This window comes from Sander lucioperca, chromosome 14 (genome assembly GCF_008315115.2).
Source record: "Sander lucioperca isolate FBNREF2018 chromosome 14, SLUC_FBN_1.2, whole genome shotgun sequence".
In the NCBI taxonomy this organism is placed as follows: domain Eukaryota; kingdom Metazoa; phylum Chordata; class Actinopteri; order Perciformes; family Percidae; genus Sander; species Sander lucioperca.
Genome location: NC_050186.1, coordinates 10,373,402 through 10,395,305, shown reverse-complemented (window position 1 = coordinate 10,395,305; position 21,904 = coordinate 10,373,402). Strand labels below are relative to the sequence as shown.

The following is a 21,904-nucleotide window of genomic DNA, read 5'->3' as shown; positions in this document are numbered from 1 at the left end:
ATTTCAAATGTCACAAATCAGACCACATTCAGCCAGGCTCATCAACATCAGCACCAAGTGTGTCATCTACAGAAGGCTGCCCCAAACTTTTCAAGGATCACTCAGAATTTAAAAGTTATGTCAGTTCCTCTGTGATGGCCCCACTATTCCAGCTACAGACGGATGGTCTCCTTCAGCGGTGTTACAGATTAGATATAGAGAATAATGAGTCTACTCAGAGACTGTGTGATCTACAGACACCACATACAGAACATGGCACAACACTAACCTGTAGAAATGTCTTACATTTTATGAGACCTATTTACAACTAAGTCCTGCTCAGGTGGACAAGTTGACTGAAGAGACCCAGGTACAGAGTGCATCACAACTGTGGCATGATGCAAGAAAGCTGCGACTGACTGCGAGCACAGCAAAGAGAGTCCCCAAAAGGTGAACTACTAACCCACAAAAATTCCTAAATGAACACTTGCACCACCTTGCGGGAGTGTGGTCAACACATTGTTGTTGAAGCCACAGATTTAGCTTAGTCTGGTTGTTAGTACAGCCGCGAACAGCGCAACAGGTACCAGAGCTCCGCAGACATTTTATAACAATAATAATAATAATAATAATAACATATGTTAAAACACAAACCAGTGTTAGTTAAATTAGCTATAGTTTAATTACTTACTTAAATTACTTTAGAAAGAAACACTGTTGACGGCTGGCTGGGGCCAGAGCCATGTCTTTCTCTATCACTCTTGCTGGGGCTAACGTTAACGTTACTAGGAAACGGCTACTTCCACTATCTCACTGGAAGTTGCACCCATAATCAATTTCTACAGTAGCCCCCCCCCGAGAATAAGGTGGATATATTACCTCTTTATTATCACATTGTTACCCCACTATTACCATCTTATTACCGAGCCATAATTGGAAGTGCTACCACATCATTAAATAAAAGACAGACTGGTATCAGATCGGTACTCGATATCGGTCAATACGCAAGTTCAGGTATCGGAATATTTATCAGGAAACAAAAAAGGGTATCGGACCATCTAACCGCACAGCATTCCTGGATGGGAGAAAAACATGCTCTGGTTTGTTGGCATTTCTTTAAACCAATCACAATCATCTTGGGCGGCCTAAGAGCCGGACGGAGCCACGGTGCCTCTGCTAAATAGTCTCGGGAAGGAACTTGTTTTGGTGGAACATGTGCTGTTTGGATAATATAAACCTACGTAAGATGCTGCATCAAAGAGGAAGTTATAGACTTACACATATCACCGTGGCCCATTTACCGTCCTGTTCTTTGGATCTCTCGCTGATAGATTTCTTGAACTCGAGGGCGGTCGTCTGTCCATCCGCTACCAGAAACATTTCACCCAGAACTTCAGACAATAGTTCTAGAAGGTTTGATGATGTCAGGAGCTTCTGTTCTAAAGATAGCGTTTAAATGTCAACACAACAACAAACAGTTATTTCTTTAAATGCACACATTAGTTGGGTGCAGGGCTGCAACTAACATCCATTATCTTCTCATCGAAAAAAGAACAAGAATGTCGACAATTTCTTTTCAACTTTATTGTAGCTTTTTTTTTAAAACATTCATGACGTTTTTTTTAGAAACTGTTTCATTGTTTTTTGAAAAAAGTTCACTTTTCTTTTTTTTTTTTTTTACATTTTGTGTGTCCATTACATGTGTCTCTGTCTCTGTGTGTCTCTGTCTCTGCAGGTCAAACCCTCCCAGCACAGCTGTGCACCTGCAGACACACCTGTCCGACCGTATATGGACTTCCCTCTGCAGGTAAAATAACAGATCTCAACTGAGCACATTGAGAGCTTCTGGGGCTCCCCGAATGGTTTTCTCAACAAACAAAAACATCTCATCACTTCTAAAACATCAATACAAGAAACAAAATATGTCAAACTAATTTACAAAAATGTTTAGGAAAGCAAATAAATGTCGAAGAAAGTTACAAAAAATGTTGATCAAAGCAAAAAAATAAGAAAAAAGCAACAAAAACGTGTAAACACATGAAAAACGTCGAAAATACTGACAAAAAACATCAAAAAAACAAAATGTCACAACAATCAACTCTCAGCAACAAACATGGAGACTAAATAAGTCAAAGAGTAAAAACACAGGATTTAACCCTTAAATGACTTCTGTCTATTTCAGTTTACACAACTCAGCAGACTCTCCAGAACAACCATAAACCAGAAGTCCAGCAAAGAGCGGCTGAGTGAATGTGGTCTGGACTCTGTGGAGGAGAGTCATGGTTTCAGAGACGCTGTAGAAGGACAGAATACCTGCACTGTGATCCAGGTACACTCCTACTCTGGAGGACTCAGGACCTGAGACGGGAGTTCGGACTTTGTTGGACCAAAATGTATAACTGTTGTTGTTACAATCTAACGCCCAAGATTTGTCATTTCGTCCAAATCCACATTCATCCGACCCCCCTGCTCTGCTGATATTCTTGTATGCGACTGCTACAGAAACTCCTCCTCTCCCTCTCCTCTCCACCTCCCAGTAACAACGTCCAGTCAGACTCTCTCTACTCAGGACCTGAACCCATTTAGTGAATCTGTCTGGGTGACTAGAATAAGACTGTTTTTGACACATGAATGTTGCTTTCCTGTTCCCCTCAGATAATAACAGCCATGTGTTTACTGTGTTTGGATCCAGTGTGATTTCACGTGAATATTTTAAGAATCCAGCTCTGGTCTTGGGCTCTGGTTGTGGCAGTAAAACGTCCACTTCAGTCCCTGTCAGTGAGACGTTTGTCCACTTCTCTCTCAGGACGTCCTGTAGTTTATCTCTGACTTCTGACACGGCCGCTGTCACGTCCTCAAAGCAGCTCAGAGGAGGGATATGGATGCTGGATGTAGATTGGCTGAGTGGTGACAGTGAGGGGTAGTTGTGTAGAAACTGGTTGTGATCCTCTGTGTGTGAGAGCTTCTTCAGCTCAGCGTCTTTCCTCTTCAGCTCAGTGATCTCCTGCTCCAGCTTCTCCTGAAGCTCTTTGACTCGACTCACTTCTCTTTTCTGCTGGGATCTGACCTGCTGCTTCACATCAGAGCTTCTTTTCTCCAGGAGACGGATCAGCTCAGTGAAGATCTTCTCGCTGTCCTCCACTGCTTTATCAGCAGAGAGATTGATGGCCTCCGCCTGCTGTTGAAGCAGCTTCACATCTTTCTCTCTGTCCTGGATTCTCTGCTGGATGTTTTGTCGACTCCCCTCGAGCTCTCTCTGCCTCTCAGCTCTCTCTGCTGCAGCTGAGACTGTGTTGTGGCCTTTATGTTCCTCCACAGGGCAGAGATAACAGATAAGCTGCTGATCAGTACGGCAGAACATCTTCATCACCTCATCATGATGAGAGCAGACGTTCTCCTGGAGCTTCTTGGACGGCTCCACCAGCTTGTGTTTCTTTAATGGAGCTGATTCATAATGAGGCTGAAGGTGTTTCTCACAGAAAGAAGCCAGACAGATCAGACAGGACTTGTGTGCTTTGAGTTTTCTCCCAGTGCAGACATCACAGGCCACATCTTCAGCTCCAGCATAGCAGTGATCAGCAGGAGCAGCTTGGAGTCCAGTCTTCTTCAGCTCCTCCACTAAAACTGCTAACATGGTGTTTTTCAGCAGGACAGGCCTCGGTGTGAAGCTCTGCCTGCACTGAGGACAGCTGTCGGTTTCCTTATCATCCTCTACATCCCAGTGGCTTTTAATACAGTTCATGCAGTAGCTGTGTCCACAGGGAGTAGTCACCGGATCCTTCAGTAGATCCAGACAGATGGAACAAGAGAAGGTTTCCCGGTCCAGCTGAACTCCTTTCTGCTCCATTTCACCTCTCGCTCAGTGACAACAACTGTCTGAGTCTCACTTCCTGAGAAGTGAAACTAGTCTGAGCTCTGATCTAAAAACAGCAGTGATACGCTGTTGTACTTCCCCAGCATGTTGGTTACACCCATCTGCAAACTGTAGCTCTGAAGGGGAGGGAACAAGGAAATATGTGCACAGAGTGGAGCTGGCTGTGTTTGGGAGCAGGAAGAGGAGGGAGGAGTTATCAAAGTGTTGTTCATTCCTGGAAGAGGAGCGCTCTGAGAGAGATACTGGCTGTTTTGCTATGCCCATACTACCATTAGTATGACAGGAAAATATGTAATATGTCCCAATACATAGTATATCAAATGCAGTACGCCTAAAAATGTCCTATGTATTGAGTTACATTTTGCAGTATGCAAGCCAGTGTGCTTTTCTGACCCACAATCCTCTGTGCAACATATCTGAGCAAGAGGCTCAAAGTTCAAGCTGTAATGTTATCACAGAGTTTGATGTCCCGACTGTCTGCAGAGTGTACTGCAAGCAACAGTATGTACTTTGTAAGAGCAGCTGCAGTTTGTACTAAAGTAAAAAGTAAAAGTATGTGATAAGAAACGCAGCAACACTTTACAACAGAGCTCATTTCTCATTTAAAAACTCTGCTGACTTCAGCTTTTAGGAGGTAAACTCTTCTTAGAATCAGAGGGTTTGGAGACGGCTCCCCAATTTACTTAATGACTGAGTTGTCCTGTAATTAAGTTGAATAAAAGTTTATATTGTTTACAATAATTCAAACAGCCCTTTACAGAATCAGAGTAAAATTAAAGCAACCTTAACTCTAACTGGTTCTTATCTCTCTCAAACACCTGAGTGAAACTAAATCCTAGCTCACACAATCCTAGGTATGAAAAACAGATCAAACTAAGCAGTAACAACTACAGTAACAGTGAAGCAGAGAAGCCTATTTAAAGAAAGTACTCAGCCTAGATTCAAGCAGTCTAGCAGTAAGAAACCTCCACAAGTCCAATGCACACTGCATGTTTATTATAAAAGGTTTCTATCAGCCTGAAAACATGTTGTTAACCAGCACCAGAAATGGACATTTCATCACTTAATTAATGCCTACATTTATTTTTAATATTATCTTTGAGACTGATGCATTTACAGATTTTTACCATCTGGATAAAATGAGTTCTACTTCAGTAAAATACAAGTACCTCAGAATGATACTTACCTCCAGTACTGGAGTAAATGTCCGTAGTTCCTCTCCACCGTGTAGTAATCACACTGCACCAATGTTGCTCGTTACGAAGGCGACCAGCAGATGGAGACAAATCATTGGTCTGGATATCTGAAAAAGATTTCATCCATCCAATAGTTTAAGAGATATTTCAGTCAGCACCAACTGAGCAACAGATGCTGTAATCCCTAAAACAACGGCTCAGAAACATCAAAAACACTTTGAAATGTTTCACAGTCTGGCTCAGGGGTTCTCCTTTGTCTCGAGGGAATTCCATCGCCTCGCTTCCCACACAAAGGTGATAAATGTGTGGAAGGTAGCAGTGGTGGAATGTAACTAAGTACATTTACTCCAGTACTGTACTTCAGTCCAAATGTTGAGGTACTTGTACTTTACTTGAGTCTTCTTTTCATGCCACTTTCTACTTCTACTCCGCTACATTTCAGAGAGAAATATTGTACTTTTTGCTCGACTACATTCATCTGACAGTTTTAGTTACTAGTTACTTTACACATTACAGTGGTTTCCCATTGCTAAACGACAGTGGGCACAACTGGAGCTACAGTCTGCACAGCAGCAGTTCATGTGAACCAAACTCTAGTTTGTTTTTTCATTGCTTGAACACAGCAGTAGCCTGCTGGATTTACCTTTTTACAGGTACATATATCTGGCAACCCTGCCTGGCTGTCAAACTGGGCAGTTGATACCAACACACAGGCCAAAACACAAACAGACATTCTGTCACGGAACGAAAATTTCAAAAGGAGAAAATACTGGCATTAGCATTGTTGTCAAAAAAGATAATATTTCAACTTAGCATGTTTCCTTAATATCTGATGACGCATTGGGGTCATTTTTGGATTTATTACAGTAAATATATTACATATTGAACCTTTAATATTTCCACATTATCAATAAAATATAGTTTTATGATAATTTCTCATTTCCTTCTCAACAAACGTTTGACACAAGTAGGCAATAGAGACTGTACCAGTGTACACTATTGTCTGTACTTAGGTAAACAACACAACATTAATCCACATTCACATCCCAACTATCATATACACTTTAAGATGATTTCTGTTGGACTAATTGCTAATTTAACTCCCTTTTTAAAACTGATCTCACTTGTAATCTGTGTTAAATGCAGTGGTAATATGTTCCAGTTTGACATCGCCCTATACATGACTTCTTTATGGCATTAGTTTTAGGTAAAGGTAGTGTGAAGCGTCTCATGAAGGCTTGCCTAGTGTTGTGATAGTGTCTGTCACATGATAAGGTCATCATGTGACGTGGGGTGGAATTCATTTCATATATATTCACAAGCAGACATTTTCTAATTAATTTCCCCAATGTTGTACCTTTTCTCATAGAACTAAAATCTCTACTCAAGTCACTTAGATTGTTAAACAACAAAACAAGTATTAAACTTGTAGAAACTGTAGAGCTTTATGCCCTGAAACCTCTGACTAATTGTGATTACATATGTGTACATGTACCTCTTTATTTTTTTACGTAATCAATCTGTTATTTCATTGTTTGTATTGTCTCGTGTGTTTTTTTTATTCATGTCTTTATGAATTACACTTGATGTTTTTGTGCTATTGATGTTTACCTGATTCTTTGTATAAAGACATATTTGAAAGTCCTGACAGTTTCTACAGGGGATCCAGTGATGGTCAAAGGTTCCAGTTTATCAGGAGAGTCTTGTGTGTTGCTGGCAAAGATAACTTTTATGTGTTAAACACACTCTCCTTACACCACCGCTGCAGAGAAATCATTAAAATATGTTTGATCTTTTGCAGAGTCCCTCTCACACAGAAGTCCAACCAGCATCACATCATCAGCATACTGTAGGAAGTTAAAGTGTCAGGGTTGGAGATTAAACTCAGTGGTTTACAGAGAAAATAACAAAGGGGATAAAATGGCATCTTCATTATGCACCTGTGTTCAGAGAACTTATCTCTGACACCTTTTACACATATTCTAGGATTGTGAGATTATTATACAGCAATTTAAGGGTTTTATTTTTTTTGATAACGTTCAGTTGTCAGTCAGTTGGTTTTAAACAAGTAAAAGGAAAATTTAAGAGACTTAAGAGTCAGAGTCAGAGACATCTGGAGACATAAACAACACCTGAGGAGCCAAGAAGTATTTTACAACTAGAAATGTCATGTTTTCTGATGTAGAGGACGTTTTAACTGAGGTGTCATTTAAATTGAGGAAACAAAGTCCAAACTCAAGGTGCCACTCCTCATCCTGGAAGGAATCAAAGCTTGATAACCCCTCCCTGTGTTGTATAATGACAATAAAGCTGAACCTTGAACCTGGAACCCTTGATAAGACAGTTACACATACTGTAAGTCACAGTCAGACAGTCATCACTGAGAGGTGAAATGGAGCAGAAAGGAGTTCAGCTGGACCGGGAAACCTTCTCTTGTTCCATCTGTCTGGATCTACTGAAGGATCCGGTGACTACTCCCTGTGGACACAGCTACTGCATGAACTGTATTAAAAGCCACTGGGATGAAGAGGATCGTAAGTACAGCTACAGCTGCCCTCAGTGCAGACAGAGCTTCACACCGAGGCCTGTCCTGCTGAAAAACACCATGTTAGCAGATTTAGTGGAGGAGCTGAAGAAGACTGGACTCCAAGCTGCTCCTGCTGATCACTGCTATGCTGGAGTTGAAGATGTGGCCTGTGATGTCTGCACTGGGAGAAAACTCAAAGCACACAAGTCCTGTCTGATCTGTCTTGTCTCTTACTGTGAGAAACACCTTCAGCTTCATTACGATGTAGCTCAGTTAAAGAAACACAAGCTGGTGGAGCCGTCCAAGAAGCTCCAGGAGAACATCTGCTCTCGTCATGATGAGGTGATGAAGATGTTCTGCCGTACTGATCAGCAGCTTATCTGTTATCTCTGCTCTGTGGAGGAACATAAAGGCCACGACACAGTCTCAGCTGCAGCAGAGAGAGCTGGGAGGCAGAGAGAGCTCGAGGGGAGTCGACCAAACATCCAGCAGAGAATCCAGGACAGAGAGAAAGATGTGAAGCTGCTTCAACAGCAGGCGGAGGCCATCAATCTCTCTGCTGATAAAGCAGTGGAGGACAGCGAGAAGATCTTCACTGAGCTGATCCGTCTCCTGGAGAAAAGAAGCTCTGATATGAAGCAGCAGGTCAGATCTCAGCAGAAAAGTGAAGTGAGTCGAGTCAAAGAGCTTCAGGAGAAGCTGGAGCAGGAGATCACTGAGCTGAAGAGGAAAGACGCTGAGCTGAAGAAGCTCTCACACACAGAGGATCACAACCAGTTTCTACACAACTACCCCTCACTGTCACCACTCAGCCAATCTACATCCAGCATCCATATCTGTCCTCTGAGCTGCTTTGAGGACGTGACAGCGGCCGTGTCAGAAGTCAGAGATAAACTACAGGACGTTCTGAGAAAGAAGTGGACAAACGTCTCACTGACAGGGACTGAAGTGGACGTTTTACTGCCACAACCAGAGCCCAAGACCAGAGCTGGATTCTTAAAATATTCACGTGAAATCACACTGGATCCAAACACAGTAAACACACATCTGTTATTATCTGAGGGGAACAGGAAAGCAACATTAATGAGACAAAAACAGTTTCATCCTAGTAACCCAGAAAGATTCACTGGCTGGCCTCAGGTCCTAAGTAGAGAGAGTCTGACTGGACGTTGTTACTGGGAGGTGGAGAGGAGAGGGGGAGAAGTTTACGTAGCAGTTGCATACAAGAATATCAGCAGAGCAGGGGGGTCGAATGAATGTGTATTTGGACGAAATTACAAATCTTGGGCGTTCTGTCCTTCTACAGCATCTCTGAAACCATGACTCTCCTCCACAGAGTCCAGACCACATTCACTCAGCCGCTCTATGCTGGACTTTGGGTTGGTTATTATGGAAACTCTGCTGAGTTGTGTAAACTGAAATAGACAGAAGTCACTTGAGGGTTAAATTCTGTGTTTTAACTCTCCAACTTATTTAGTCTCCATTTTGTTTGCTGAGAGGTGATTGAAATTCTATTTTGTGTGTGTTTGACGTTTTTCATCTGTTTACATAGTTTTTTCTTATTATTTTGCTTTTATCAAAAAATCTTGTCACTTTCTTCAACATTTATTTGCTTTTCTAAACGTTTTTGTAAATTTGTTTGACATTTGTTTTGCTTGTATTGACATTTTAGAAGTGATGAGATGTTTTTGTTTGTTGAGAAAAACATTCGGGGAGTCCCAGAAGCTCTCAATGTGCTCATTTGGGATCTGTTATTTTACCTTTGATTATTGAAACAGGACGATGTTAAAAAAGATCTTTACCGAGATGATCTGTAGATATTAGTTGTTGTTTGATATTCATGTATTTCTCCACGTTACGTATCTGCGGGAAAGGAAGATGTCTGTTAAATAGCGGTGTCTTGTAATCCCATGTGGGACGAGCCAAATGTTTGTTCAAAAAATCAAATCAAACTAAAAGTGTATTCAGTTTCTCTTCCACTGCATGGCTCTGAAGAGAGAAAGCACCAGACCTCCTTTATCCTACACACTTTGTTCTCTTTGTGGACATTTGTAAAGAAATTATAATAAAAAAAATTTAATTTGTAAAGAGATTTACATGTATTTGTTTGGCGGACCACATGTTGTTATCATAATCATAATCAATAACTCATTCTTCTCTTTTACATAGCTGAGATTCTGGTTCAAACAAAGTGATTGTGTGGATGAAGTGAATCTGTTGATGAAATCATTGAACAAAAGTCTTTGAACAGACTTTACTGATGGGATGTGTGAACAAACTGAAGCTTTACATGATGAATAAACTAACACGAACAAAATATTTTCTTCCTGTCGTCATTCCAGGGTTTCATACAAAGCTGACGGAGAAAATGTGAAACTGATATGAGAGTATAACTGAGGCACTTTTCCTCCTGAAACACCACAAAGTACAGTGTTCATGTTTAGAGTCAGTCAGTCTCTGTCCTTTCAACTTTCCTCACTAAAACTGCTCCGTCACAGAGAAATGAGCAGAGTTTTCTATCACTTGTTCACAACGTTTAAGTAGTGTGTCTTAGAGCATTACAATAGTGTATATAAAGGTGTTTAAGTTGTATGTCAAACAAATTTTATAATCTGGTGTTCTGGTTTAAAGACAATTGAAGAACAATTTTCATGGAAACTATCATGTTTTTGCCAAATGATGTACAGATGTTTAGTCATTCTATTATCTGAAATGTCTCGAAATGTAGTGCAAACAGCTCCGGTAAATGGGATAAAAATCTCCTTTGGAGAAATAGATTTAGAGTGAGCCCCGGATGTTTACAACATCTGGCTCCGCCCTTGGGACATGAAGTACTCTGTCAGTACTTTGCACACACTTCTTATTAAGCGTCTTTATGTCATGGTTTTGGTATTTTGTCTTATTGTTGTAGTCTTGTTTTTCTGTTTTGCTCGGTTTCCTGTTTTATTTTGATAGTCTGGTTTTCTGTCTTGTCTTGTCTGGTTTTTCTTCCTGTCTTTGTTTGTTTCCCGCTTTTGTTGATTGTTCTGCCCAGCCCTAATGTGTTTCACCTGTTTCCCAGCCCTAGTGTCACCTGTTGCTCGTTTCCTCATTTACTCTGTGTATTTAGTCTTTGTGTTTTCCTTTGCGTCTTGTGGGAGCATTACTTCTGTTCTGTGTTGTGATTCATGTCGTGTTGTCCCTGGTCTTCCTGTCTCCTGGTCTTCTGGGTTATTTTGTGTTTACTTGCCTGCCAACCTCTAGACACTCTCAGTTGTAAGTTTTTGTTTAATAAACTCCTTTTTACCTGCATTTGGGTACAAGCTCAGTCTATCCCTCAGCTAACCCTGACAGTATGCTCCCACCAGATATGGACCCAGCAGCTATGGAGTTTAAACCATTATTTCACCCTATGGACACTGATAGTGAGATGATGTTGGGATTTTTTCGTTAGATTCATGAGGAGGATCCCGCCTTTGCCAGGCACCTCATGGAGACTCGCTGGCTGTCTGTGGAGCAGGAATTTGGCTTTCCTGCCTCCAAGCCTGGCAGCCTTCCAGAAACCCTGCTGACGTGCAGTTCTTCTGAGCCTCAGCTAGCCAGTCCTCCTGAGCCTCAGAGGGGCAGCTTTCCTGAACTTCAGCAGCCTACCAGCCTACCAGTTGTTAGGCCTGCTAGCATTGTTACTACAGGTTTTTTGTCCGTCACCCGGCCTGCTCCCTGGTTTGCTTCTCCGGAATTTTTTTTTTTTAGACTGCCCTACTGCCACCTGGTAAGCAAAACTCCCTGACCACCAGCAGTCTTTTGAGGGCACCCACCTAGCCATATTCCCTGGGACCCGTGGAGGCCGTAGACGGGGAAAAGGACGACATGGCTCCCGACGACATGCCCCGCTTCAACCTCTCTTCAGTCCGGAGTCCTCTCTGTTCATCGGCCCTGAGCCAGTGCTGTCCAGAGGCCCCGAGCCCGAGCTGTCCAGTGTTTCCGAGCTGTCCAGAGTGCCTGAGCTGACCAGTGAGCCTGTGCTGTCCAGTGGTTCTGAGCCCGAGGTCTCCAGCGACCCCGAGTTCGTGCTGACCAGTGTTACAGTTCCTGAGTCTACCAGTGTTCCCGAGTCTGAGTTGACCATTGTTCCTGAGCTGACGTGCAGCTTTCCAGAGTTCCAGCTGACGTGCAGCATTCCAGAACCTCCACTGACGTACAGCCTTCCAGAACCGCCGCTGACGTGCAGCCGCCCAGAACCGCCGCTGACGTGCAGCCACCCAGAACCGCTGCTGACGTTCAGCTGTCCAGAGTCTCCGATGACCGCTCTTCTAGAGTCTTCCAGTCGTCCAGAGTCTACGTCGACTGACCTCCCAGAGTCCACGTCGACAACTCTCCCAGAGTGTTCGCTTATGGGCAAGCCAGTGACTATGCCGGTCTCCGGCACCCCAGTGACTGCCCCTGAGGCTTTGTCGGTCTCCGGCGCCCCAGAGACCTCCCCAGTGACTGCCCCTGAGGCTTTGCCGGTCTCCGGCGCCCCTGAGACTGTCCCTGAGACCGCCCCAGTGACTTTGCCCTTGTCCTGTCCCCCAGAGACCTTGCCTTTGTTTTCGATCAGACCAACTCCTGCCCCTCGTGCCCTGTCGGCACCCCAGTCGACCTCTGTTCCTGTTGCCTGTTTGGCGGACTCCAGCCCAGCTGATCCGCCGCCTGGCTTCAGTCCAGCTGACTCGTCGCCTGTCTCCAACCCAGCTGCCCCTTCTCCTGCTCGACCTGCCTGTCTTCCAGAGGGGTATCGCCTTCTTCGCCGCCGGCCTTCAGAGGGGTATCGCCTTCGCCGCCGACCGCCAGAGGGCCACCTCCTTCTCCGCCGGCCGCCAGAGGGGTCGCATCTGCGCTGCGCCTCTCTGTTCCCTGTCCCTAGTGGCCTCTCTGTTCCCTGTCCCGAGTGGCCCCTCTGCTTCCCCAAGTGGCCCCTCTGGCCCTCTGTTTCCCCGAGGCCTCTCCGGCCCTCTGTTTCCCCCAGGCCTCTCCGGCCCTCTGTTTCCCCGAGGCCTCTTTGCCCACTAGTCCCCCGTGCCCTAGTGCCTAAGCAGCTCTGTCCCCAGTCCATGAGTGCCCATGTTCCCCAGTTCCCACTATCCTCTGTTCCCTAGCCCCATTTTGACTTTTTGTTCATCCGTCCGTCCCTCCTCCGGTCCCCTTCTGCCCTCCATGGGTTGACTTTTGTTCTCTTTGTTTTTGGGACATCTGGGATCTGTCCCTTGGGGGGGGGGGGACTGTCATGGTTTTGGTATTTTGTTCCATGTTCTGTCTTATTGTGGTAGTCTTGTTTTTCTGTTTTGCTCGGTTTCCTGTTTTATTTTGATAGTCTGGTTTTCTGTCTTGTCTGGTTTTTCTTCCTGTCTTTGTTTGTTTCCCACCTTTTTTGATTGTTCTGCCCAGCCCTAATGTGTTTCACCTGTTTCCCAGCCCTAGTGTCACCTGTTGCTCGTTTCCTCATTTACTCTGTGTATTTAGTCTCTGTGTTTTCCTTTGTGTCTTGTGGGAGCATTACTTCTGTTCTGTGTTGTGATTCATGTCGTGTTGTCTCTGGTGTTTTTGCCTCCTGGTCTTTCTGTCTTTTGGATTATTTTGTGTTTACCTGCCTGCCAACCTCTGGACACTCTCAGTTGTAAGTTTTTGTTTAATAAACTCCTTTTTACCTGCATTTGGGTCCAAGCTCAGTCTATCCCTCAGCTAACCCTGACACTTTATGAGTCATTTAGTTTGACGAGTTCATCTGAATTAGATTTGGCTGACGCCCGGTTCTCAAACCTGAATAGGAAACTTACCGATGACTGTTGTCTCTGCAGCCTGTGTGACTTGATGGGTAACTCCACTTCTCTTGACAGGTTTATGTATGTTCTCACTCTGCAACCTGTATTTAGTGTCTGGGCTTCAGCGTCCTCCCAAAACATGTTTAATCACAGAGGAATACTCTATGATTATAAAACAGAAAGATACTTTTTTTAATATACCTTGAATCTAAAACTAGAGCTGCAAAGATAACCGATAAGTCGTCAACTATTAAGTTAATCAACTATTTTGATAATCAATGAATCAGTTTGAGTCATTTTTTAGTAAAAGTAAAACTCTAAATTGCAGCTTGTTAAATGTGAATATTTTCTGGTTCCTTCACTCCTCGAGGCTTTTTTCTGCATTTCGATGTTTTATTTTTAAATGCTTTTGACGCATTCAAGGGTTTTGTTGGCGCTATTTATACCTTTTCCAACGTATTCAATGTTTTTTTTCTGTGTTTTTTCATTTTAAGTTTTCTGACGCTTGTTTGCGACGCTCGCTTTGGAGGCTCGCTTGCGACGCTCGCTTGTGACGGCCCAGCACATTAATAAATAGACAAACTTAGTTATTGCCAACCAGAGATGGGGACTCAAGTCTGAGACTCGGACTCGAGTCGCACTTAATTCGCACAAACAGCTGACTTCAGACTTGACTTGCGACTCAAGCTTTGAGACTCGTCAACAACCTGTTTTCATGCAATTATTGTTTTTTAAATCTAAATGTATTCATGTATTTCTATTTTCTTTAATTGGTGCATATACGTTGGGGAAACGTATGACGAGCTGCATGTTCCCTGCCCTTTGCCATAATGTGCAACTTAATGCATGCGCTATGCCTATTAGTGCGCACACTCACATATCATTGATCTATCCAAGGCCTTTGACTCTGTTAACCATCGTATTCTTATTGACAGACTCCACAACATTGGGTTCTCTCACGACTGCCTCGCGTGGTTCAAAAATTATTTTTCCGATAAGGTCCAGTGTGTTAAATCTGAGGGCCTGTTGTCTGGACCCATGGGCGTCTCTATGGGGGTGCCATAAGGTTCGATTCTCGGGCCGACTCTTTTCTCCATATACATTAATGATGTGGCTCTTGCTGTTTGGAACTCTCAAACCCACCTTTATGCAGATGACACCATCCTGTACACATCTGGCCCCTCATTGGATACTGTGCTATCAAACCTCCAGGAGAGCTTCAATGCCATTCAGCACTCCTTCCAAAACCTCCAATTATTACTAAACTCAAGCAAAACCCAGTTCCTGCTTTTCAACCGATCGCTGCCCACCCCTACCTATCCAATTAGCATTACCACTCTTGATGGGTTGGAATTAGAAAATGTGGCAGTGTACAAATACTTAGGTGTCTGGTTAGAAAGTTCCCTCTCCTTCCAGCAACACATGAACCACCTTCAATCTAAAGTTAAGTCTAGGATCGCTTTCCTATTCCGCAACAGGGCCTCCTTCACTCAAACTCGCGTTGGTGAAAATGACAATTTTACCAATTATTATAACCAATAGATTTCAGTGATGTCATATACAGAACTGCCTCAAACTCTCTCCTGAAAAAAACTGGATGTTGTCTACCACAGTGCCATACGTTTTGTGACCAGAGCCCCTTATAACACCCACCATTGCAACCTCTATGCATTAGTTGGCTGGCCCTCGTTACACACCTCGTTACTTGCTAGGCAAAGCCCCGCTGTACCTACGCTCACTGGTCACTATAGCTTTACCCACCAGCAGCCTTCGCTCAAGCAGTTACAAAAAGCCCACACCTCCTTTGGCCGCCACTCCTTCCAGTTCTCAGCTGCAAATGACTGGAATGAACTACAAAAAAACTCTGAAACTCAAAACCCTTATCTCACTAACTGCCTTCAAAGCATGTCTGCCTGTGCTCCTGTCCGATCACTGTACGTGGTAACTGTTCCCCGTCTTTCATCCAGTGTTTTTGCACACCCTTATTCCATTATCTCTGTCATGCCCCATTGCATAGTTGCACAGATGCACATCTTCACCTGCATTGAACTATCATATCTGTTTATGCTAATTTGCACTATTCACCTGCCCTTGTAAGCTCAACAATTATTGCTTTGTTGTCAAAATTCTTTGCACATCTACTGATCTACATCACTTAATAGACCACAACTTGCACTAACTGTATATTGACTCTTCACTACACCTTAGCATTTATCTAGACTGTCTATTCATATACATTGTGTTATAACTGATCTACCTCACTAACTAGACCACTAGACTATCTTTTTACTGAGTCTTTACACCATCGACTCTTTACACCATCTCAGCAGTGATATAGACTCTCTGTTCATGTATATTGCATATCCATCAACTTACTTGCACCTCACTACGTGCCGGCATTTGTAATTACCCACTTATTCTGCACTTTATGTAGCATATTGTATTCTGTGTTCTTGTACTGTATTGAATGTGAAACTATTTGTTGTCTTGCACGACTACGCTTTTCTTGGCCAGGTCGCCGTTACAAATGAGAACCTGTTCTCAACGGCCTACCTGGTTAAATAAAGGTTAAATAAAAATTTTTAAAAATTAAATAAAAAAATGCATTGATGATGGCAACACCAAATCCCCCCGGTGTTGTGCCTTTTGTCATTAGTTTTGCTTTGAATAACTTCGTAAACAATGGCAGTAAGCTAACAGCTACATGCAAGGTATGTGGCACCAAGATAAATGATTCCGGATCAACAACGTCGAACTTCATCAGGCATCTCAAAACACACCAGATAGGTCAGTCACTTGCTACTGTGAAAGAGACGTTAAATTTAGCATACATCGTCACAGGTAACCATCTAACCATCGTTGTGTGTTCACCAGTGTTGTGCTAATGCTGGGAACAGACAAATTGTATCTTTATAGTTGTATCCATATGATGTGATATTTCACCAGGTTGTTGTTAAATAGCAATACGGAAAGTATCAGTTCTCACATGTTTGCAACATGGTTGGTGTATTAACTTTCAATACAGATATTTCCCTCAAACTTTGAACACTGAAAAATGTAATGCATGATGAGGTTGGGTTTCACAGGTAGTTAGTAACACAGACAAACATGTATTCTTTGGTGCAGATACCAAAATGTAGAAAAATACAGTTATGAAATTGAATCAGAGTTCTTAATTTGTGTTTCTTCAGATTGCATTGCAGTAGACCCCATAAAGTTATCCTACAGCTGATTTTGATACTGTACTGTATGGATGGTAGCTACAGGACATGCTTTGAATTCATAAGATTTAACAATACAGTGTTAGGGACAGATCAGATGGCCAGAGACTTGGGACTTGACTTTGACTCGTGGCAAAAGACTTGAGACTTAACTTGAACTTGCCCCTCAAAGACTTGAGACTTGACTTGGACTTCCAAAGAATGACTTGTGAACATCTCTTTTGCCAATGACCACTTCTATATTTATATTATTATATTCATGTATAAACATATGATCAGTAAAATAACTACCTACAACAGCAGTCAGATAAATTTACCACTGTAAAAAGTACAGTAACAAACATATAAATATACACGGTTTACAGGAACTTTATGAAACTATAAGGCTCTTCTAAAATAAGCACCTGACTTTCAAAATAAAATCAGATAAATATAATTCAAAGTTTTAACCAATGTACAGCAGAAACAGATTAATAACACAAAAACAATAAAACTGCTAAAATATGTGCTGTGCTGTAGATAATCACTCTTATTAATACTCAACACAGTTTCAATGTCTGAGTCATGGAAGACATTTTAAATATAATCACAGCCTGTCAGAAAGTGACAGCTCTGATTACGGAGCAGAACTCAACGACTGTTTGACGAGTTCATCTGATTAGATTTGACTAAACTGAGAGACGCACAGCTCTCAAACCTGAAGAGGAAACTTACTGATGACTGTTGTTCTTCTCTTTGCAGCCTGTGTGTTTCTACGTCTTCTCATAACGTACAGCCAAGGATTTATCACCATGCTTCACTCTGAATGACTTCTTCATCCACTGCACAATGCCAGACGCCCATCTTTCTGTGCAGAAAGTGAGAAGAAGTATTACAATTTATAATGTTTTACAGAAGCTTTAACTGGAGTTCTGATTGAAAAAAAACTTTTAGTAAAACCTCCACTGAATAGTTTACTTTTTAAAACAGGAAGTTAACAAAATGCTCCACAGGATTCAACTTAAATCAAATCAACTTTTAGTTATTTAATGAGCATTGTTTGAGCTGAACAACTACTTCTGTTATTGTTGTGCACGTGACAGATACTGAACCTTGAAATAAGGGAACACAGCAAAACTTAAACAATAAAAAGTTACAATATATATAAAAATAAAGACATAAAAGGTGTTTTATTGTGTTGACTCTTTTAAGAAGCCTCATAGCTCCAACAGACTTCCTGTTTCCGCTGAATCACATCTTTAATTTCGATTCAGAGTCAGATTGGTTTAAAGTCAAACATTTTAAACATGAGGAAACAAACTGTTACCCAGGTCCAGTAGTGTTTCAGCCTGCTGCACTCTTTATCTCAGAGAGATGACCTGATTAACGGTTAGTTAACTGTCGCTGATTGGATGCTGTGATGAGAGTTTATCTCCTCTTGTAAGCCTGAAATGAACCTCTTGTACGTTTCAGTGACACGCGGGACAAGAAGGGGACACAAACCCCGGTCTCCTGGGTGAAAGTCCTGTGTTGCGGATCTTCGTTCTTTCATACTACTCTCTACTGTTGTCTCTCTACATACTACTCTCTACTGTTGTCTCTCTACATACTACTCTCTACTGTTGTCTCTCTACATACTACTCTCTACTGTTGTCTCTCTTCATACTACTCTCTACTGTTGTCTCTCTACATACTACTCTCTACTGTTGTCTCTCTTCATACTACTCTCTACTGTTGTCTCTCTACTGTTGTCTCTCTACATACTACTCTCTACTGTTGTCTCTCTACATACTACTCTCTACTGTTGTCTCTCTACATACTACTCTACTGTTGTCTCTCTACATACTACTCTCTACTGTTGTCTCTCTACATACTACTCTACTGTTGTCTCTCTACATACTACTCTCTACTGTTGTCTCTCTACATACTACTCTCTACTGTTGTCTCTCTACATACTACTCTACTGTTGTCTCTCTACATACTACTCTCTACTGTTGTCTCTCTTCATACTACTCTCTACTGTTGTCTCTCTACATACTACTCTCTACCGTTGTCTCCCTACATACTACTCTCTACCGTTGTCTCCCTACATACTACTCTCTACCGTTGTCTATCTACATACTATTCTCTACCGTTGTCTTTCTACATACTACTCTCTACTGTTGTCTTTCTACATACTACTCTCTACTGTTGTCTCTCTACATACTACTCTCTACTGTTGTCTCTCTACATACTACTCTCTACTGTTGTCTCTCTACATACTACTTTCTACCGTTGTCTCTCTACATACTACTCTCTACCGTTGTCTATCTACATACTATTCTCTACTGTTGTCTCTCTACATACTACTTTCTACCGTTGTCTCTCTACATACTACTCTCTACCGTTGTCTATCTACATACTATTCTCTACCGTTGTCTTTCTACATACTACTCTCTACTGTTGTCTTTCTACATACTACTCTCTACTGTTGTCTCTCTACATACTACTCTCTACTGTTGTCTCTCTACATACTACTCTCTACTGTTGTCTCTCTACATACTACTCTCTACCGTTGTCTATCTACATACTATTCTCTACCGTTGTCTCTCTTAATACTACGTCATCTTACAGCGCCGCACAGCTGCTGCTCTGCGTTCCAAACAGATGCTGAAGCTCAAAAGCTCCAACACACTTCCCGTTTCAGCCGAATCACTTCTATAATGTAGATTCAGATTAGTTTGGAGGAAACAAACTTTGGTACCCAGGCCCAGCACAGTACACAAGAAACATTTACAGTGTTTCAGTTAAAATAAACCCTCTAAATAATAAATAAAACTTATAATGAATAATTAAATAATACAGCAGCACGTTAAGAGAAACATGTATCAGTCTGTGCAGTAAAAAGTTCAGAGGATCAGTAATTTATCAGTAAAAGAAGGTGTTTGTTTGACTAAAAACAGGCTGCGGTCCAGTGTAAACATGCTTAAAGGTGTTGTCAGGGTGGAGGATAAATACTAATAAATCATGGATATAAAGTATATATTTTTCTTTAATTATGTCTGTAAATGTACGACTCTTTCCCTGAAGTGGTAATGACTGTAAAACCCTGTTTTTATGTTCAGCAGACATCTGTCATCTGGAGAAACACACCTGAGGGAGACGGGCAGAGAGATTGAACAGTGTCGTTTCCCAGCATAGAAGGAATGCTGCAAGACGTAAACGCATGTGATCCTTCAACATGTAACAACCTACAGAGGGAAGTCCATATACGGTCGGACAGGTGTGTCTGCAGGTTCACAGCTGTGCTGGGAGGGTTTGATCTGCAGAGACAGAGACACAGAGACACAACGTCTGTCAGAGACACACATAAACACACAGAGACTTTATCTTTCATCCAGTGAGCAGCAGAAGAAGGATGGATGACAGCGGGCAGTGTAACCGGGCAGTGCTGGTGTCTGTGGCCCAGTTTGACCCCGGTGTGAATCTGGGGAGGAGGCCTGGAGCCGACAAGGACACCAAGACTCTCCACCACACCCTCAGCAAGCTGGGCTTCAAGGTGGACATCCACAGCGACCTGAGCGGGGACGAGATCTACCAGCTGTTTCTGAAAGGTAACACACAGCAACAGCATCAAGAATGTCAGAACTAGAAACAGAAAAACATGATAAAGTTTGAAAGGTAACACAGCATGAATAATGTCTGGATACAAACTCAGAACATGCAGGGGATTATTAAAACCCTCTGAGGTCTAAGGGCAGTTTCCAGGTTTTTACACATCTTCTTAAATTCTCCTTTTTAGGGTATTTGCATATAACTGATCCCCATGTGTTTGATATTAAAATGTTGAGAACAAACTCAGCTTTCTGTAGAGTGAAGCCCATATTCGTCCTAGAGCAATGTGTAAAGAGATAATTAGGCCCTAAAGTTGTAAAGTAAACTTTTTGAAATTCTTCAAATCTTTACTCATGTTGATGAATTGTTTTGGTGCTTGAAATTAGTTTACCAAAGTCCTCGGTTCACAAAATGAATAAAATAGTAGATAGATGTTTATAAAATGTCTTTACAAGGTAAGACAGATTGTGTGTTTGCTTCTCTGTGTGCAGCGTCAGCAGAGACACCCAGATATCAAACAGACTGAAGGTCCACGGAGAGATTAGAGCTGCTTATCACTAACACATCAAACTGTACACACACACACTGACAGTATTATTGGTCACGAGATCCAAATCTGAAAAACAAAGTTATAAAACATTTACCTGATGGACTGTAGAGCAAACTGTCTGGGCGTGTGTGTGCATGTGTGCGTGCATGCATATGTGTGTGTGTCATATATAGAGAACATAATGTCATAATTACATTACATTACATTACATGTCATTTAGCTGACGCTTTTATCCAAAGCGACTTACAATTAAGTGCTTTCAACTGTGAAGGTTCAAACTCCAGACCACAAGTAGTAAGTGCAAATACAGTAACTTTAAATAGGCAAAGCTACAAAGAGACATATGAAAGTGCAGGTTCGAAAGTGCAAGTTCAAGATTTTTTTTTTTTTATTATTTATTTTTTTTTTATCCGAGGTGTAGTCGGAAGAGATGCGTTTTTAGCCTTCGGCGGAAGATGTGTAGGCTTTCGGCCATCCTGATATTGATGGGAAACTCGTTCCACCATTTGGGAGACAGGACAGTGAACAGTCGGGATTTCGTTGAGTGATTAGTTCTCCCTCGCTGTGAGGGAGCAGCCAGCAGTTTGGCTGATGCAGAACGAAGTGGGCGGGTTGGGGTATATGGTTTGACCATGTTCTGGATGTAAGCGGGTGCTGATCCGTTCGTGGCCCTGTACGTAAGTACTAGTGTCTTGAAGCGGATGCGGGCCGCAATTGGTAGCCAATGAAGAGAGCGGAGGAGAGGTGTAGTGTGAGAGAACTTGGGGAGGTTGAAGACAAGTCGAGCCGCTGCATTCTGAATGAGCTGCAGGGGTTGGATGGCACATGCAGGCAGGCCAATCAGGAGGGAGTTGCAGTAGTCTAGACGTGAGATGACTAGAGCCTGAACCAGAACCTGAGCCGCCTTCTGCGTTAGAAGGGGACGTATCCTTCTGATGTTATGCAGCATGTATCTACACGATCGGGTGGTTGCAGCAATGTTAGCAGTGAAGGAGAGTTGGTCGTCAAGTGTTACTCCCAGGTTTCTAGCAGTCTTGGTGGGGACTACTATAGAGTTGTCAATTGTTATAGTCAGGTCTTGGGTAGGAGAGCCCTTCCCTGGAAGGAAAAGGAGCTCAGTCTTGTCGAGGTTGAGTTTCAGATGGTGTGTGGACATCCAAGAAGAGATGTCAGTCAGACAGGCCGAGATACGTGCTGCTACCTG

General features: G+C 42.5%; 4 protein-coding genes and 1 pseudogene across 4 annotated transcripts in view; 3 read left to right on the top strand and 2 right to left on the bottom strand.

Moving 5' to 3' along the window:
- The window catches only part of LOC116041771 (tripartite motif-containing protein 16-like), a 95,087-nt gene that overhangs the window by 9,409 nt on the left and 63,774 nt on the right, over positions 1 to 21,904 (bottom strand). The window lies entirely within an intron of this gene.
- The window catches only part of LOC116041796 (tripartite motif-containing protein 16-like), a 74,034-nt gene continuing 54,281 nt past the window's right edge, over positions 2,152 to 21,904 (bottom strand). The window contains exon 2 of the mRNA XM_031287853.2: positions 2,152 to 3,849. Coding sequence (XP_031143713.1) covers positions 2,153 to 3,826 — 1,674 coding nt within the window. The 5' untranslated portion in view covers positions 3,827 to 3,849 and the 3' untranslated portion in view covers position 2,152. The remainder of the gene's footprint in view (positions 3,850 to 21,904) is intronic.
- On the top strand, positions 7,365 to 12,629 carry LOC116041770 (E3 ubiquitin-protein ligase TRIM47-like). Its single transcript, XM_031287801.2, has 5 exons — positions 7,365 to 8,716; positions 11,010 to 11,219; positions 11,356 to 11,753; positions 12,193 to 12,422; positions 12,508 to 12,629. The coding sequence occupies exons 1-5, from the start codon at positions 7,442 to 7,444 to the stop codon at positions 12,627 to 12,629; spliced, it is 2,235 nt and encodes a 744-aa protein (XP_031143661.1). The 5' UTR covers positions 7,365 to 7,441.
- Positions 13,362 to 21,904, top strand: part of LOC116041856 — a 51,500-nt pseudogene continuing 42,957 nt past the window's right edge.
- The window catches only part of LOC116041861 (caspase-3-like), a 6,174-nt gene continuing 4,044 nt past the window's right edge, over positions 19,775 to 21,904 (top strand). The window contains exon 1 of the mRNA XM_031287948.2: positions 19,775 to 20,149. Coding sequence (XP_031143808.1) covers positions 19,954 to 20,149 — 196 coding nt within the window. The 5' untranslated portion in view covers positions 19,775 to 19,953. The remainder of the gene's footprint in view (positions 20,150 to 21,904) is intronic.

Excerpts from the sequence above, each read along its gene's own strand:
- LOC116041770 (XM_031287801.2), top strand. The coding sequence starts at position 7,442 with ATGGAGCAGAAAGGAGTTCAGCTGGACCGGGAAACCTTCTCTTGTTCC. Across the intron at positions 8,717-11,009 it reads GATTCACTGGCTGGCCTCAG|ATTCATGAGGAGGATCCCGC; the intron begins GTCCTAAGTAGA and ends TTTTTTCGTTAG. Across the intron at positions 12,423-12,507 it reads CTCCGCCGGCCGCCAGAGGG|TGGCCCCTCTGGCCCTCTGT; the intron begins GTCGCATCTGCG and ends TGCTTCCCCAAG.